The sequence below is a fragment of the Antrostomus carolinensis genome, unplaced genomic scaffold (assembly GCF_000700745.2).
Source record: "Antrostomus carolinensis isolate BGI_N321 unplaced genomic scaffold, ASM70074v2 scaffold20425, whole genome shotgun sequence".
Classification (NCBI taxonomy): Eukaryota; Metazoa; Chordata; class Aves; order Caprimulgiformes; family Caprimulgidae; genus Antrostomus; species Antrostomus carolinensis.
The window spans coordinates 9,610-29,270 of record NW_010317309.1 but is presented as its reverse complement, the minus strand read 5'-3'; the positions used below and the strand labels follow the sequence as shown (position 1 = coordinate 29,270).

Below are 19,661 nucleotides of genomic sequence, written 5' to 3'. Positions count from 1 at the left end.
GTAGTAGCAGAGTGAGACTCTATGGCCAATAGCTTTTTTTTAGCTATGCTATGTTGCATTTATAAAAACAAATAAAAAAACCTACCCAAAACAAACAAAAAGTTACTGTTACCTTTTTTTTTTTTTTTTTTTTTTAAGCATTCTATAAAAATACTCCAGCATAGGATTTGGCAGATCTCTGCTATTACAAGTGGTGTTTTCTGGAAGGTGTTTGAAATCTTTACAAGGGAATGCAGTGGCCTGCTTTGCAAAATTAGTTGCTTTTACTAGATAAAATCTGTTTGACATTCAGATTATTGGCTGTTTATAGGTTAGTGAGATATTATGTGTTTGCTCGTAGATGAAACTAATTCTACTACAAAGCTTATTTTTTTTTAAACGTGGAGAAACATGGCCGGTCAGAACCTCACCTTCAGATTTAGGTAACTTTATAGTATAGGGAACTGGATACTGTTTTTAGTTTTGCTTATAGAATTGTTTTTTTCTGAGAAACTTTAGTAATGCTGATTTTGCTGTTGTAATAGCAAGCTTGTCTTTTTTTAGGAAATAAAGCCTCAAAGCCATTACAACCATGGATATAGTGAATCTCTTGGACGGAAAAGCCACATTGATGATTACAGCACTTGGGACATTGTCAAAGCCACACAGTAAGTTTATTTTCGAGTGTTGAATTTGTCTGTATTAGTTAAAAAACGGTAAAATGGAGTTTTTTATTTGTGTAAAGTGGAAGGTGAACTGTATTTGTAGACACAGTAGTACAAGATTTCAGAAGTGAACTCTACAAAATTAATGTTAATAGGAATTATGGTAGAGTTGTAAATATAGGTGGACAGATTGTTCGAAGAAAAGGTATGGTTTTCTTCCTGTTGGTGCTGATGTTTATTTTCTGTAGGTGATGATTAAGAGGTAAGTGGGCAACGTTGATATGCAGACATGAGTGTTTCCTTGATTTGTTGACATAATTTATAGGCTAGAAGGAATGTGTCTCTGTAACTTCCTTCATTGTCTCCAATTCCGCAGTTTTAGTGCTGCTAGGAAGAGTTTACTGCTGAGAAAGGATTCTAGGAGTAAACAGCAAACTTAGTAATTGCATTCTTCATGCAGATGAATTATACAAATTTGTCTTCTACACAGTCCTGTAGTACATACTAACTAACAGACTTTCTGAAGAATTTTCCTGACACTGTTTTAGCTTGCTGTTGTTTCCTGTTGAGAGACCACTGTCACTTGTCTTCAACGAGCTGAGATGACAGGGAGTTCTGTAAGATTTTTATTTTTGTTGTATTCTTAATTTGAATGCTTAAACTATTATGTATCTTGTGAGGTATTTGTCTTTTTTTTCTTAAAATAATTTTTTTTTTTTTCCTCCTTAAAAGGCAACTCCTCCAACTGAAAGCAGCTTTGCAGCTCTGCATGTGACACAGGCCCCCTTTGGGTTTAGGAAGTATGTACTTTCCTTCCCTTTTTGTTTTGAGTTGTGAGGAATCCAGCTTCCTGAAATAGAGGTTGATGGACTTTGCAACTGTTGCTCTAAATACTTTAATAGTAGTACTACAACCTGTAATCTTCATATTAGGGAAATTTTAGAAATGAAAATATTGACACAGCATCAACCTGCTGCTTCTTAAAAGCATGGAAATATGATAGCAGAACTGGTTTTACAAGTTACCTGCTTCCATCCTTGTATGCTTATTGCATGTTTGAAACCCTAAAACACATTTGTCCCCGTCAGCCCTCAAATTCAGGCTGATCTGTGCTTTCAGCCGAGTTGTTATAATTCTTGTCTAGTGTCCTCAAACAAGAATCAACAGAGCAGTGAGTTACCTGTTGTGTTCCTTCCCAGTCATGGTGAGATGTGATTTACAGAGAGGATGACATCTCACCAAAGAGGGCTGAGTTTCATGTCACAGCCCTAATGGTTAGTATCACAGGGAAGGGGGACTGTCAGCATGGGTATATGATCAAGTTGAGGTATCAGGACAGTACTTCCCTGACTAGAGGAATAAAATAAATAATGCTGCTAATATATTAATTCAGTGTTACTAAAAAGATATACAGTTCCTCTTAAAATGATGTAGTTATTCACTTTTGTAGAAATGTAACCTCTTTTATATATATGAAAAATAAGTGATTTTATTTTCTACCACTTGTCCTCAAAAGTCGATATTCACTTAGTTTAAAATATCTGCTGACTTTGTTTACTTTTTAGTTCAGTGCTAATGTAAGTAAGATGCTACAACAAGTTTTGTAAAAAAGGGCCACTCATCTGTGGGTGTTAGTGTGATACAGTCAAATGGAAGCTGGGTGCTTAATGAAGCTGGGTGCTTCATTAGTTAAATGAAGTTCTGTTGGTCTTGAGAATGGTCTGATACACAACTTTATTATTATAATTAGCTATCTTCCTCTTTAAAAAAAAAAAAAGTCAAACTGATCTGTTATCCAAAATGATTTGACATTTCATGTAAGAACACTTAAATTTCAGGCTTCTTGACAGGTAGAAGGTGCATTTTGCTGTAGTGTAGAATTGTTTGCTATTAAATTTGTGGTAATGTAAGCAGGAAGCAGTTAATCATGTCGTTTAAGTAGCTAGTCATTCACTTAATTTTTTTCATAGAATACCGTAAGAATGGCAATGGTTATGTGCTGCATTATTAAAAGTTTCTCATCTGGAAGTAGTTATATTAGTGTTGCAACATACATGAAAATGGGGAACATAGTTCCTTAAACTTTAAAGATGATGATGAAAAATGGTATGAAAAGGTTTAAAGCTTACCTGTACTTCATGTATGCTGTTTGACTGTGGAATTCTGTTTTGAGATGTTGAGTTTATTGGCACTTGATTACAGAGAAATAAAACAATGTTAGTGAAATAATACATTTGCTTTTATGTTTTTCAGCGAAGGAAAATAAGGTCTTGCAAGCTCCACACATTTTTCCAGAAGTACTTGTTCATTGTTTCATATCTTGTTGAACTATTTGTGTGCTTTATCTCCTTAGTCCTAGATTGGACACTTATTAAATTAACATGCTTATATGCTATGAGCTACAAATCTAATAACCTCTTACAAGAAAATTAAGACTCTATAGAAAAAAATGGTTTAGCTGATCTTCTTATCATTGCAAAGAGTTTATCAGTCTTTATATTTTTTTCCCCTTTATGTTCCTGATAAACTCTCCCACAGATGTAGGGGCCTAGGAATGCTTCATACCAAAAATAGTCTCTCTCAGTGTTTATTTTGCAGAAATTTGCGCTGTAGTAAAAATCATAGCATTTGGTTTTAATATCTATTGATATAAAGGACAATTTTCACTGGCTTTGTTACAAACGTGTCCAAGGGCATCTAGGTGGCATTAAAAGTGTTAATGTCTTAGCCCTTTGTTTTGCAGATGTTACAAAATGTGTGTAATCTCTTGGCATCTTGTATTTGGTTATAGCAAAACTGTTTGGTTCATATAGTTTCCACTGTGTTTCTGAAAGCAGAAGCAAGCCACTCATATGTATTTGGAAAATCTGTCTTCAAAGCAGTATTAAAAAAAAAATTAGCCGTTCTTGCCTTTGCTGTTGCACTGAAGGAGCAGTGCGTACTCATACTTGATAAATACTTCACTTAGAACTGCAGTGAAAGTCTTTCTGCCTCTGCAAAATCAGAGGGTGGCTGTGTACTGGTTTTGTTCCTCTGTGGTATCATTCAGTGCTCTCACTGGGCCTGCAAGGGAATGGAACCTTGTTTTAAAAAAAAAAAAGTCATAAGTGATTTAAAAGTGAGATTTAATGGAGACATGTTGAGTGTATTTATTTCTGTCTCTTCTGGGAGGAGTAGCTCTGTGTCATCCAAGACTGGAGTCATAACTTTGAATGTGATGTCTTAGGAAGAGTACTGTGTCAATGTAGTAACTTTAAAAGTTGCTGCCTTTGTTTTGTTTTAAATGTTTTAACCCGTGAAACTAAGGAAAAGAAGCTGATGTTCACAGGTAGTGAAATATATGATGGGTTATGACTAGGAGAACAAAATCTGAGACACATCCTCGTGTTGTGATTTTTCAGTTCTGTTGAGAGCGAATAGGCACCTTCTGCTTGTAGTGAACATGAGCAAATTCCAGCTATGCTGAAAGTGTGTTAAATAGCCATTATGAACATGAGTATTAAACATTAATGATATTAACAAGTGCTTTTATGACTTCTGGAAGATTGATTCCTGTGCTCAAGTGTTACAATTTCATTATTGAAAGATAATTTTTCTGTTAGTTTTATTCACCAAGATCATTCAAAATGAAGTCATGTGTGTTATGAAATAGTGTAGCATGAAATATGCTGGATCTTGCTCAGGAAAAAAAATTGTTAGATATGTTTGAGAACATGCTTTTTTCCTCACTTTCTCATCATTCATATGGTAACTGATAAGAAAAAAAAATAGGATACATATGGAATAATTCCAGTTGGTCAGAGTTGGCCAAAGTGACAATTACTCCTGGCTTTTTTCAGCTATTCACAGGAGAGGATGGACAGACCATGACACGGGTACACATTCTTTATACCTGGTCATTTGTGCCTATGGAATTTGATTATATTGATGAAAGTGAAATATATCTGAAGTTCACATGGAAGGGTGGGATTTTTTTTAACCATACTACTAATAAAGCCACAACTGTCTAGACAATTTGAGGCTTTGGAACATACGCAAGAGCTGAATTTCTCTTTTCTCTCAACATCACTGTTAATAGTTTATTAAGCAGCTCTTGAGTTATCCCTTTGCTGTTGAAAACAAAACTGTCTTTCTGTTTAACACAAAAACCATGAGAATGTATGAAAGGCTTTGTTAGTATTTAACCACCATCATTCATGAGAATGAGACTTCAAAAGATAAAGATACTTTTTCTATTAATGGCATTTCCAGTTAAAAGAGCTTTGATTGGAGTTACAACATAGCAAGATGAGGGAGTGAGCTCCTGGCTTACCTACTGTTTGTTGGCATGGTGATGTGCTCACTGAAGAGAGTCCTTCCTAGTATTGTGGCCAAATTTTACGTTAATCATGCAGCAAAGTTGGCACTGTCTTGATGTGCTTGCAGACAAAAGATTAAAAAAAAATGGATTACTTATTTAAAGTGCAAAAAGCTTCTAGGATACTATTTTTGAAAGTATTAAGTTTAGACTATCTTTAACCTGTGTTGACAAATAAAATGTTACAGGTTAGTTACCAAAATGACTTAGAAATTGTGACAGCAAAATGAGCTTGCACAATGGTATTTTTGCCCTGGAAGAACTAGTACCATTTCTTTCAGAACAAGGCAAGCTCAATAATACGCTTTAATTGTACACTATAGAGATGTTTACAGCATCACCTGCTACAATTCACCCAGATGCTGAAAATTTGTGAGGTTAATACATCAGTCTCTTGCAAGGATTTAAATCCTTTCCTCTATTCCCCTTTCTTGAAGGTCGTAGAGCCCTTTATAACAACATTATAAGCATGATTATGCTGAATGTCTGAAATAGGTGACTTTCTCACTTTGTAATCTTAACAGTCATGAACCTTTGGAGAAGGCATGGTGAAGTCAGGTACAGCAAATTGGTGGAAGATGACTGTAGCTAATATGTGAGAGAAGAACACTGCCTTTCTAGGACAGAGCTCAAGAAACCATGTCTGCATCAGATTCAGTGTTATATTTAATTGTAGTGAGCCTGCTGTTTCCAGGAAGAGGAACAAATTGTTGTACATTCCTAACCTTCTTTGCCAGGCAGATTTTGCCTGTCTGGATTCTAAGTCCTCTTATGACAATTTAATAAATTAAAGAGTTATTAAATTATACCTTGTGTATTCCATCTTTTGTAATCAGTTATGATTGAGTTCCAGATACCAAAACAAATTGCTAGGAACATACAAACTGATGGTGATCTAAATGAGAAATTGCTATATACCTCGTTCACAGTTTAACTTTTGGAAAGCATCATGATTTGTTTTGTGGCCAAGCAGTAGGAATCACCTCTGACTTGCAGTTTGCCTTCCAGTGGGGAGGAGGGGAAGTCTGTAATGCCAAGCCTGGAGAAGGAAGCCATTCCTACTACTCCTTGTTGTATCTGAACCCATGCTACTTAGTCTCTGTCCCGGGCCTCACAGCACGGTATGGGTGAATTATAGAGGGCGCTATTTGTAAACATCAGTGGAGCATAATTAGAGCATCCTGTCAGGGCTTCTGCAGGGCCATTGGAACAGCATTCTGCCTCAAGGGGCTGCAGAGTTGGTTCATATGCTTGCCACAGTTCTCCTTCATTTTCATCTCTTGATTAAAGTTCTTCAGAAAGCAGCATCACATTTTCTTTGCTTTAAATAAAGAGATTTGCTTTAAATAAAATAAAAAACCCCACAAAAATGTGTTGTGTAGTTAACTTGATAAGACGTTCATCTAAATAATTTGTATGGTTTACCATAGCTGACCAAAAGTAATGTTGTTGTGTAACCCCTGTGGGCAGCTGAGCCCCACACAGCTGCTTGCTCACTCCCTTCCAGTGGGATGGGGAAAAGGTAAAAGTGAGAGCTCATTAGTTGAGATAAAGACAGTTTAATAGGGAAAACAAAAGCTGTGCATGCAAGCAAAGCAAAATAAGGAACTCATTCAGTGCCTCCCATCAGCAGGTGCGTGTTCAGCCATCTCCAGGGCAGCAGGGCTCTATCACACCCGACAGTCACTTGGGAAGACAAACACTGTAACTCCGAACTTCCCCCTTATTCCTCCTTCCCCCAGCTTCTATTGCTGAGCACTGTGTCGTGTGAAATGGGGTATCCCTTTGGTCAGTTGAGGTCAGCTCTCCTGGCTGTGTCCCCTCTCAGCTTCTTGCCCACCCCCAGCCTTCTCACTGATGGGATCATGTGAGAAATAAAAAAGGCCTTGATGCTGTGCAAGCGCTGCCCAGCAATAGCTAAAATACTGGTGTGTTATCAACACTGCTTTGCTTGCCAATCCAAAACCTAGCCTCACAGGAGCTACTGTGGAGAAAATTAACTTGATCCTGACCAAAACCCGTACATGTAAGGAAAATCCTAATCCTTTGCATGAAAGATTTACATGATTACCTCTTACACTTTATATGTTAGCATTTTTGTGTTCTTTCTATCTTTCCAATAACTTAGAATATTTTATTAATATAAAAGTATATAAATACTACTTATTTAAACAGGGTGAAAGCCAGCTAAACTCAGTCTTAGGCAGTACAGGGTTTGTTTTTTTTTTTAAAAAAACAGATTTACTGTTAAACCTAGTAACCTTTTTAATAGTGTCCAACTAATTTATGTGCTTCAAACCTGTGGTAGGTTTGCAAAGCATTCTTGAGGTTTGTTGACTTAAGTCACTTGAGACCTCACTATGGGAGCGCTGTCCAGATTGAGGATCCATTCAAATACATGAAAGAAAAAGTAAGAATGGTAACTACCCTGGAAGAAAGGTCTCTGGATCAGGTTTGCAAGCTAATCAAGTGGAGCAGAAGGGCCTTAAGTTGTCTAAGGTTGTCTCTTCTGCAGAAAGTAGAATGTAGAGGCAGCATAAGGAAAACTTACTTAAATTCCAACTTCGAGAGGCTGTTAAAATTCTGCTCTAGCAGAAGTCAGACGGCACAAGGCATTGATCTTTATTTCAAGGTGTGCCCACACATCAGTCTCCTCCTTGAGACTTGAGAGGTCCCTGTGGGTTGTACCCTAGGTGGTGGAATGTAATCTCTACTTGCCTTTTTGCATTGCTTCTATTACCACTAAAATAGATGGTAAAACAGTGTAAGCATCAAGACAAACATTACTTAATGGTGGAGTTAGTCCTCTGTTAGATGCCTAAGTGATGTTTATGCTTCCTGATTTGTTTCAACTTTCAAAATGTATGCAGAATTTTTTTTTTCACATTGATAGCTCACATTTAATAGTAATATTTAATGGAATAATTTAATATTAAAGTATAGAATTTTGAAGTGGTATAAAAAAGAAAATGGTACTAACTTATATCAGGAATATTGCTGTTTGTTACCTGAGAAGAAAAATGGGAAGTGTTTGAGCTCTGTTGGTGTTTGTAAATGACCTGATTGTCTTGTCATCTGCTGAATTTTAGGAAGATACTGTCAAATCAGTTGGCTAAGCAATTTTGGTCTTAAGAGATGGAAAGGAAGGAGAACAGAGGTGGGAGAAACAAATGTAGTGGCATTCCTTGGAAGAAAAGAGTTTTATTTATACTTGACATAAAGCTGATCTATATTTTGCCTTGCTCTGCTTTCTGTGCTTGCTCCACAGTTTGCTGTGGAGACAAGTTTTCTGTAAAATCTCGAATTGATTAATACAACTTCTACCAGTGGAAGCTGCTTGTGGCAGGAGATCTGTAATCATATAGAAACAGAAAGTAAAGATTCTTCTTCATTTCTCTTCTGTTGAAGCTTTTGTATGGTGACCTTAGGTATGGTGTTTGCCAAATGCATTTTTATCTAAGGTAACAGCTTTGAAAAATCTTGTTTTCTTCTTCAAGGTATGGCATATACGAACGATGTAGAGAGTTGGTGGAAGCAGGTTATGATGTACGACAACCAGATAAAGAAAACGTAACGCTTCTCCACTGGGCTGCAATCAACAACAGGATAGATCTGGTGAAGTATGTATTACCCTTTAAGTTAAATATAAACTAATCACGTCCTTAAAAATGATGATTTTTTTTTTTTAGGTGTTAAGTAATCTTAAGTCTCTTAAAATCTCAATTTTTGGTCTTGAAATTTTGGAGAGGGGGAATACTATAGAAGACCTAATTTGCATTTTGGCAGCAATGTTTTGACGAGACAGTTAACAAAAATAAAACCTGTTATATGTCCAGAAGTTGAGCTCAGAGTCTTTTCAGGTGAGATAAATCTGCAGAACAGCTCTTCAGCTGCATATGCAATTTCTTTATACTATGGTATACTTGTTGAAATGCCAAATTTCTTTTTTGAGAAGTTTGGTGCTTGATGGTAGTGAATGTTTTTGAATAAGCAAGAGTAATGTGATGCAAGGAGCAATTCCTACTTTATTCAACATTTCAAGAAGTTCTAACTTAAATAACTTCTTTGCCTTTTCAAAACAAAACTGTACAAAAAGTAAAATTGCAGCACCTCTCAAGTAATAACAAAATCATTGATAGAGGGAGCTGTGGAATTTGGGGTATTTTTTCTACTTTTTGGTTTATAAAATCTGGAGCATTATTATCTATTTCAGACTATGTTTTAAAACCTATTATCTTTCAGAACATGGAGAGCTTAAATCTTGAAGGGATAATTCATAGTACTTGTGTATAGAACATATTTTGGTTTTTTTCTCTACCAGTAAAAAGACAATTAAGTTCATGCAATTAAATCTAAATACACAAAATATTATTGAATCAGCAGGTTTCTAGAATATTTGTTATAAACTGCACATCTTAAATCAGCCCACTTTTCAAAACAGTCCTTATTAATGAGTGTGTGTATTACACGTAAAAACAAATGCAGAACATCTTCATGTAAGCACCTTCTCCCCATGTATGCCTAACACCAGCACCTTGATCAGCCCAGGTCTTGAGTTCCTAGAAGATTTCAGGTTCACATTTCACATCTTGTTTTTAAAGGACTTTCTGTGCCCTGATGCAGTTCGCTTAAAAGAAAGTTAAATAGATAAAGAGAGACTCTTGCAAAAGTGATGCAGGACCCTGGTTTACCTAAATAACCTTTTCTGTAAAAGTACATTTTAGATCCTATTGTTTTCTTCCTTTTCATTCCATTTTCCTTCTGGGTTGTCCTGGTTATTTATGGTTATCATCTTACAAGTTGCTGTGAAATAACAGATGCATAAAATTTTTCAGGTAGCTATTTTTTTTAAGAAAAGCACAGCATCTAAAAGCAGGTGTTCTATTTTGAGCTCACTTTTTTATCCATGTTGAATGTGTAATGAATTATATGCAATGAATTGTTCATCTTATTTGAGCTGTTGGAAGACATATATGTATTACAGATGGATTCCATCTCGTTTGGTATGTCTTTTTAAGATCTGAAAAGTGAATGACATTGAGCCAACTATCATAATTAATAACATCAGTATGTCATGAGGCATTTGGAAAAATAGGCCTATATTGCGGATCATGTTTCTGTATTAACTTATGTATTAGCTTCACAGTGCAGTGAAGTTTTCTTTTGAAACTAAATTTGTTAAAGAAGGACTTTAGCACGTGATTATTTCGCAGTGTATTTTACTTTGTTTTTTCCCTCCAAGTGTGTTGCTAACAACTCACTTCTGTAGCAATTATATTGGACATAAAGGTGATTCAAAATCAAAATATCAGATTCAGATAGATTGAAGTCTGTGCTTAAATCTCTATCTGAATTTCCAGTTTGGTCTTTATTATATTTTAGGGAGATCTCTCTGCCTGCATTCGAGTGCTGGAAACTGGTTCTGAGAATTTTAGTTCAGCATAACTTTAATTGTACCAGCCATATCTCTTCCAAGTTATTGTAGTATGAGCCCTGAATGTTCTTAAATGTAATGGGTCTAATTCTTCCTTTTTCCTCAACAATACATCAAAGCTCGTCCCTTCTTGATGTATCTCTACCACTGTGACATACTGCATTGCATGTTCTTCCTGCTCTTTATACTAGTGTGCATGTGACTACTAATGAGTTTAACTGTATCTGAAAGTCATTCCTCCTGATGCAGTTCTTACATTCTAAGTTCCTCTGTCTTTAGGGGGAGTCTTGATTTATTTTAGTTTATATCACACAGCATATTGTGTGTTCTCTCACTCTGTCTTTTATGAGACACTGCTTTATTCTATTTCTTTAGAATGAAATTATTCTGTGTCTTTCCTTTTTGTTTGACCCCGTCTCATCTTTCCCCAGTCTCCACTATTTGTGCGCATTGGCTAGCAAGCTTGGTATCACAGAGATAGTCTTAAGTGTGAGTGGTCTGCTCTCATGATAGCAGATCTCAGTGTCTTGCTAACAGAGTTTTGACTTTTAAAGTCTTCCCCATGAAGAAGCTTAGCAGCACATCTGTGGAGAGTGCAGGCTTAGAAATAGACTTCTCTTATTTTTTGTATTTGCTCATCCTGTCTATCGTGAGACTTGAGATTCAGCATAGATGACAGTGAAACCCACTGATATTTTATAAGGAAAGCTACAGAATCTTTTACTATTTCTATAGGATCAAGGATAAGTGTTGAGACATCCACAACATAATTCTTTTTTCATCATGACACTATCTATTGTTCTCCCTTCAACTCAATTTTGGTCAGGAGTGCAGAAGGTTTTGTCCCCTGTATTCTCCCTTCACCCTTGAGTTTTGTAAAAGTGTAGAATTTGACCTGGTATCTCTACAGTTACCTACTGCTTGCATTTCCCCATTCCCTGTGTGGAACTTTCCCCAGACAGGGATTTCTCTTCTGCCTTTCCTCCTTCTGGCAACAGTGACTGCATGGACTTTGATCCCACAAGCACTGAATGCAAGCTGTGGCAGTTTTCAAATGCCTGGCAAAAACTCAGTGATCCTAATGTCGAGACCAGTGGGAGTATTTTCTTCTTCTTAAGGCAACCTCTTATCATATCTGCTTGCTTTGCATGTAGGTAGATTTGTTCAAATAGGACTTGCACACCTGGCATCCTCCAGCATGGAAGCTTAGGTGACTCACTGAAAGTAGAATCACTCAGTTCTTCCTTTCTCCAGGGACATTCTCACCAAGCACAAAATTCCTCTGCAAGATCTACCTAGACAAGGAGATTTAAGTTCTCCGTCTGGTTTTGCAGAAAAATCTCACCATTTATGTGTACTGAAACCAAAACGCAGTGATAAATCTCAACTTAGTCTTGGAACACCCTTAAGGAAACATAAAATGTTATTTCAGTGAGCCATCTGGCAGGAGATGACTCCCTTGTCTTTTACCAGTTGTCAGACTGCAAGTTCTTCCTTCTAAATAAAATGTACTAACCAGTAAGCAGTGCTGCTGCTCGGTAGAATCTGAACATAGTCTGTGTTTCTGTGGGGACCAGTGTTTGAATGAAGACAATCTGTTTAATGTTCACCTTGCCATGAGTGGCTGTCACATGAGTGGGATGGATCCGAGCTTTGACTGTGAATTTGTCTGTACTTTTATCTTGACAAGATTTCTTGGAAACTCCTTCCCAAGGAGGACTGAGTAGCTTTTCAGTGTCTTTTTCAAATTTGTTCTTTGGTAGCTGATACTTTGCTTCACAATAACAAAATTACATTGTCCCTTTACCTTATATATGTCTTGTCTTTTCACCTACGAGGGACCAAGACTTTGGCAAAATCTTTGGTTGTTCTCATTGAGAAATACAAAAGCTTAACTTCAGCAGAGAGATGTCACAATTTTGTTCCTTTTGTGTTGGAGACTAATGGAGTGGGCTGCATCAATCCGACCAGATCTTGTTTGTTATACAAACCAGAGTTTATATGACTGGCGAGTCTGCTGAAGTACTTCATTGTGTCTGATGGCTCTAAAGCAACTGTATAAAAGAACTTTTCCTTTAGAGGTTTGTAATGTGAACATGTATAGCTAATGCATTTTTCAGTTTCTGTTCCTAAAGGTAACTTTTGGTCTGTTTTTGAAGTTTTAGTCTCTGAATCAATAAGCACTAAAGAAAAAGAAGATAGTTACTTAATGTCTTTCAAATTGTTCTGTTTGTTGCCCTTCTTCTTGACATGTCTTGAAACACTTAGAAGAAATTGAGGTGCCAGAAACTCAATGCTGAGGATTTGAAGGACAATTTGTGTGGGTGGGAGAGCAGCATTTGTATATACCTGACAGGTATTTTGAAAGCGAAAAGTCTGCAGGCAAAGGTACTTGAAATGTGCAAGCACTTCAGAATCTATAGCTAGATAGTACTTTTCAAGGTCTGTTAGTAATAACTTTTTTTTTTTTTTTCCATTGGTTTATAGTGTAGTGAATAAAGAACTAGAAGCCTTCTGGAAAGGCCTGTTTTTTAAAAACATTAATTTCTTTGTAAGGTGTGCATTTTCTTTCACCAAAGAAAAGTAGTATTGCCAGTTTAGCATCCCATATAAAACACCAAGGAAAACAATTCACAGAAACAGTGCAAATGACTATGCATATGAATTGCTGCAGTTAAATATGAGGAACTTGTTATGTCTCTGCAGGTAGTTCATCTTTTTATACATGTTCTTGATGGAAAAATAATTTCTAGCCCATCATTTCAAAGTGTTTTTTTCAATACTTAGATATTTTTGTCCTTAGATTGATAACAACTGAGAAGTATGTGAAAATCTTAGTACTTGGCTAAACATGTAACTTAAATGTGAGCTTTTGGAACAGTGACTTAGCAGGGCCATTCCAGGGATGATACGTACTGCAAGTTGAATTGTATATAATTTTGCCATTTAGCCAAAATTCTCTAAACATGCTAGTCTTGTAGCAGAATATTCTTTTACCATTAATTCTGAACTCTTTTTAATGTAGCAACCTCAAAATAGTTTAGAAGAATCAATTTTCTTAAACACTTCAGTGGTAGCACAATTTGTCCTAACATATATAGCAATTATGTTGTTTTACCCTAGAAACAAACTAGGAAACAGCAGCATGTTTAAAACACTGTAGGAAGCATCCCTACTCTCCCAACTCACATCAAAAAGGCAAAAAATTGAATGTATGATATGCATGACCTCTAAAAGGAAAGTTATATGAGGGCAAGTAAAGGTTCTGATCTTCTGGTCTGTAACTGCCTGTTTTGCATAACATCAAAAATGCTTACTGTGTGTCCTTTATATTTAACCAAAAACAAGCAATAATGTTTACTATTTCTGTTATTCCAGATACTATATATCAAAAGGTGCTATCGTTGATCAGCTTGGAGGAGACTTAAATTCTACCCCACTTCACTGGGCAACAAGGTGGGGAAAAGTCCTCTGGAAATTTCTTTTCCTGTGTTTTTGCTTAGCTTAGAATCTGCTAGGGATTGATTTATGAAATTACTGTATTTTATGGGAATACCTTGGACGAGAATTAATTCAGTCATTGGTATCTGGGCACACTGAATGTGGTATGTTTGAGCTACAGGAGCTTTCAGCGTATAGTTTGGGTTTTGTCTTACCTCATTCTGATGTAGAGGAGGATGATTGCTAAGATAGGAAAAGGAGCAAAGTAAAATTAGTGTCTGTAGTCACCTAGTTTACTCTTATTTTGGAGATCTTATCTTTATCAGCCTTCTGAAGTTCAGCAACACTTGTCGAGATGGGGCTTGGGATGTCTTAGTGTGACATTGTCCTTCCAGTGTTCTATTATGTGTATGGATTTTTTTTTTTTAAGGTGCACTTAAAATCAGATTTCTGATTTAGAAGATGGTCCAAGAACGATGAATGGGTGGGAAAATTGAAGATAGCTTTTGAGTAGTAGCTGTTTCTTCAGACAACCTCCTAGAAGTAGACGGGAAAGGAACACTGTAGACTGCAAAAGGAGACTTAGAAAATTAGTTTTTAGAACAATTAATTTATCAAAAGAATTTGTTTACTAAAGATGAGGACTTGCTTCTTGGCCTCGGTTACAAAGATTTTTGCTTGTATATTTATTCCTTTTTGTTACAGATCACATTCTCAAGTTCTGTGCTAATAGCACAAAAACTTGATTAAATTTCCTGGTGTTTGTAGCTGTAATCTGTTGGTCTGTGAAGCATTGTCCGAAGCTGCTTCTGACAGATTGAAAAGTCCCTTTTGCTCATGCCAGAAACTGGGCTGACAGTTAAGCACCATATCAACAAGAAGGATATGCCTATGCTTATTATGCCTAAAAGATGCTTAAGCTTTTAACGTAGTGTGGAGGAAGTGTAGGCCTTCAGTTTTCCTTTTTTTTCTTCCTATTTTTATCTCACTACTGGTTTTAATAGTAGAAAGATAAACCATATGCCCCACGAAGAGTGAGATTATATAGCTAGCTTGACATTTCTTAAAATAGCAGGTTTCATATGTGGTTTGGAAGAAGTCACAGTAGACTAGATTTCTAAACTAATAACTTGGGGGTTTTTGTTGACTGTCTTTTTGCTATAAAACACACTTAAGCGAGTTGCATGTGATGACTGTATTGGCTGCATAGAATTTGCTCATATGAATGAGTTTGCTTACTCAGTTGCAGAATCAGATCATGACAATTCTTGTTTTCAAAGCAAGAGTCAAAGTGTGGAAGCTCTGGTACTGTAATTAGCTGCTAAGCGTATTTGCTGTAATCAAATACTCAAATTTTAATAGTTTTTCTCTATATAGTTATTCAGTTGTTTGGTTTTTTGTGTTTTGTTACATTTAGACAGGGTCACTTATCCATGGTTGTACAGCTGATGAAATATGGGGCAGATCCGTCGCTCATTGATGGAGAAGGATGTAGCTGTATTCATTTGGCTGCCCAGTTTGGACATACATCGATTGTTGCTTACCTGATAGCAAAGGGACAGGTAAATTTTAAGTAATATCATATTTAAATAGATTCTATTCAAAATTAGAGTAGGAAAACAATTGAAACTTACACCTGTGATTCAGGAAATGCAAAATATTTGCGTGACTAAACATAAAAATAATTAAATGTCTTTTATTGTAAACTGCAGTATTGATGTACCACCTCCTAACTTAAATTTCCTCTGACAGAGGTTTGAGTACTTTGGCTTTAATTCATACCTGTCTAGTGTAGTATATTTCTAGCAGTTATTAATTTACCATTCTTCACTTCTATTGAGTTTAATCTTTAAATGTTAACGGTGACAATGATAGCAAATATTTTAGAATTCCTCACAGAATCTTCAGGTTATACCTGGGTGAAGAATCTAATGACAAAGAGTTGTCACAGGTCATCCTTTTTTTACACCTCAGTACACAACTTTTATTTATTGTTGTTACTAATTTCATGCATGTGTAAATAAAAACAAACAAACCACAACAAAAAACCCCAACCCAAACCCTTCTTGCTAGCCTCTTATATTACTGCTAGATCTGTAAAGGGTGTATATAGCATGTGTATTCATTACTGTTCTTGTTGTCTCCCATCCTTCATTCTCTATGCTCAAAAACATAATCACCTTTTTGCTACTCAGCCTGTGTTATAATTTGTAGATTTACTCAGCCGCAGATATGTGTCTGAAGTACAAATTTCATTAGCAGTGTTAAGCCATATAGAAAAGTCAAAGCCCTCCTCTCATTTTACAGCCTTGCTAATGCTGTTTATGCTTCTGTATTCCACTTATTCTTTGAAATAACAAGTGATGTACAGTCCAGTGAGTTAGGTAGAATATGGCTATGAAGTCAGTGTGTTTGGTTTGTGTAAAACAAATACTAAATTTGCTGCAGAAAATTATCTGTGCCTATAGAAGTAAAAAAGTAAACTATTGCTCCTGCAGTATTCTATTTGTGTCTGAGAACTGTTTGGTAAAGCAGTATTTAGTGTATGATAGAGAGTAAGCTAGGCACAAGAAGGGGTTGATCATATATAATCACTGTTTTGTAAGAGATAATGATTGGAGATAAATGCTTTTTCATCAGGAAGAAGTTTTGTATTTTATTCACAAATTATGTATAATTGTATGTGGGTTTTGTGTTACCAGAAAAATCTTGCAGATGTTATACAAGTGCAAACATGTTTAAATCATAGTATTAATGAAGTATAATTGGCCTTTAAAATGTTCTGCTGTGATTATGAAGTCTCCCTGTAAATGTTTGTTTGTCCTCATGTTTATATACAGACTTGTCCTATTTATCTGAGCATATAACACTTCAGTCCAAAAGAATCTGTGTGTCTTTTACATGTGTACATGCATAACTGCACAAAACTTTCTTTAAAATTTAAAACCTATTATCTTGGAAACAGGTCTCCTTATCAACAGCTTTTAAAAGGATCATTCTTATTAAATCCCCCAAATGTTATCAAGTATCCGTTCCATGCCATAAGTTTGAATTAATTTTAACAGTCATTTTTGGAAGCACTTAAAAAAATTCAAATTTAAAATTATGTATTGATTCGTATGTTTAAAATATAGTAATATCAATAGCATTGTAATAACAATCCCTAAACTCATAGTTCTCTAGCTATACTACATACAACTACAGAAACTACATGGTTTCTATAGAAGCTATGTGAAATACATGATTCTACTTTTTATTGTCCTTTAATAAGTATATGAAGTCATTAATCCCCACTCCCCCCCCGCCCACACACACACACGCTTTCTTTGTGGTGCCATGATTTGGGTTTGGCAACTTGAACTGCTTTTGCTTGTGTGGGCTTACCCTGTATACTACTTGCAAATTTTTTTTGCCTTTTCTCTTTACAGAGACCAGGTTCTCTTATATCCAAAGCGCATGCTTGCCCTTTGTCTGAACCTAATTGTAGTACCTTTGTGGTAAATGACAACTCAATAAATGCCAAAATAAAGGTCAGTGTAGGCCGTTGTGCTTTGTTAGTTCTGATCCTGATGCGTTTGTGGACCTGCAGTGATCAGAGGAGAGCCAGCTTTCATAACTGTGTAGAGAACTGACAGGTGAATTAAGAAGTTGCTCCTAATTGCTTCTTGTACCTTTTTGAGACAGAGCTGGAACCCAGCTTCAGTGTTGCTGCGTCACTCTTTTCCTGGGCTGCAGCAACTAATGGTAAAATTTCCAATCTGAGACTTGAGTCCAGTCCTCTATCTTCTGGAGTGTAGTGTAGGGGAAGAACTTTCGGTCAGATGCCCTCCGGCCTTGGTTGGAAGTGAACCCACTTTAATGCCAGCAAGTACTGCTCAGCTAAGATGCAGCAGTGGCTGATAGCCATTGCTTTTTAGTCATGTCTCTTACTGAATTTTGAGACTGTGGTACCTGGCTGTATCATAATTTGCTCATGTTGTTTGTGTCAGTAGGTTGCTTGGGTCAAAATAAAACCTGGGGCAAGTACACAATAATCAGATAGCATTAACAGAATCTGAAGCACAGTTCAAGTCTAGGTAAGATCATTCTTTAAAAAAAATGCAAGAAAAAAACTGAAAAGAGCTTGAAGGCACTTGGAAGTGCTCAGAATTGATGCTTGTGCTACTTGACGCTTGACACTGTGCTTACATTACTTAAATGCCAAAGGCGTATCAGGACCTAGCGTACACAAACAAGTCACCCTGGAATAAGTTAAGATATGGCCACAGCATGTTGGATGGTTGAATAATGTGTTCTTGTCTTGTGGCATGTATGAGATAATTTACCTCATTCACAGATAATGAGTGACCATAAAGTTACTACTAGGGTAAAACCACGTTGTAAGAAATATTCTGGAGCTAAAATTATAGTTTAACTATTTCATACTCATAGTTTAACTATTAAGTATGTATTTTTTTTATTCTAGAGTTGAATTCTATGTGTTAACTACTGTCCCAAGATACATAGGGCTTTCTTCTGAGCTATGGCCTAGGAGTAGTTGGCATCTAGGTTGGGAGATGCCAGTGTGGTACCAGCAGCCTTGGTTACTTTGGTGCTGCAGTCTGTGAGCAGTGCTCCGAAGCACTGTTACTACTGTTGGCGCTGAGGATTGTTCTCTCTGCTGGGCTCAGGCCAGTGTAAGACCTACAGCACGTTACTTAGAGAATTATAAGTCCAGTCCTGGTCCAGTCCTGTTTCTTCCTCATGATTGTCAAAACTGACTTTGTGTTTGGTGGCCTAGAGTATTCAGAACAGAAAGAACAAGGTAGGTTCAGTTCTGTGTGTTACCTTGGTGAGCCACCTGTTGGTCTGCACGCAGTTTGTTCCACCAGAATCCTACAAAATCTCTGCTTCTAGCAAATAACTAGCACTTGTCTTTCCTAAATTAGGAAACATTTTCAGCCTTCCTGATAAATCTTCTTTACTATATACTTCTAAGTATATCATCTCTTTAGAAGGCTGCTTCCCTTTCCCTGGGCAACAGTCCATCTGAAAGAGATCTTTTCCTTATGGAGAACAGCATTCTCAACAAGGGTGTGATGGGTCTTTCTATGAAGGTCTGTGTTTTGTGAAATAACCAGTAATGGTTCTAAAGAGGGTCAAATACCTGGTCTCTTTCTGTGCAATTTAATACACTTTAAGTGGAATCTCTTGTGCTTTTGAAAAGGCTGTATTGTATCATAGTACTGGTTTGACCATTGCTTTTTAAATATCCTGGTAAGCCTAAATGCTACTCTGATCTGTAGCTGCTATTCAGGATCCTACCTCGTCAGCTGTATTGCTTTCAGAAAGTAGCGTTGCACAGCAGAATAGTTGCTACAGCTCCTTTCCATGCAGGAAGCTCTTTCTCCCCTGTAATTTTGCCTTTCCAGAGGCTTTTTGTGGAATCTTGTATTAGTGTCCTAGAATTAAGTCTGGTTATCTTTGCATATGCAAGGTTGTACTCTTCCAGAATCAGACTTGCTCTGTTTCAGAAACAAGTGAAGAATTTGCCAGTTGTGGTCCACGGAGTTCACCCTTGAAATGCGCACAGAGGGCCGCAGTATGTGCAATTTTTGATCATTGCATCACTTATTATTGAAATCTTTGGTTCTTACAGTGCTTGTACTGTAAGAACCAACTACACCCTTGTAGGGGTGTCCTAACAGCATAAGTACACCCCTCCATAAGCAATACCAGATTGACCTGTCACTGAGAGTTAAACAAGAAATGAATGCTAAAATGCCTGTTGGTACTCACCAGAACA

The 19,661-nt window shown here is 36.6% G+C and overlaps 1 protein-coding gene across 1 annotated transcript in view; it reads left to right on the top strand.

Moving 5' to 3' along the window:
* Positions 1-543: 543 nt before the first annotated feature.
* LOC104525402 (palmitoyltransferase ZDHHC17-like) overlaps positions 544-19,661 on the top strand; it is a gene marked incomplete at both ends in the record, with an annotated part of 27,635 nt that continues 8,517 nt past the window's right edge. The window contains 4 exons of the mRNA XM_029085099.1: positions 544-647; positions 8,499-8,621; positions 13,814-13,891; positions 15,294-15,438. Coding sequence (XP_028940932.1) covers positions 544-647; positions 8,499-8,621; positions 13,814-13,891; positions 15,294-15,438 — 450 coding nt within the window. The remainder of the gene's footprint in view (positions 648-8,498; positions 8,622-13,813; positions 13,892-15,293; positions 15,439-19,661) is intronic.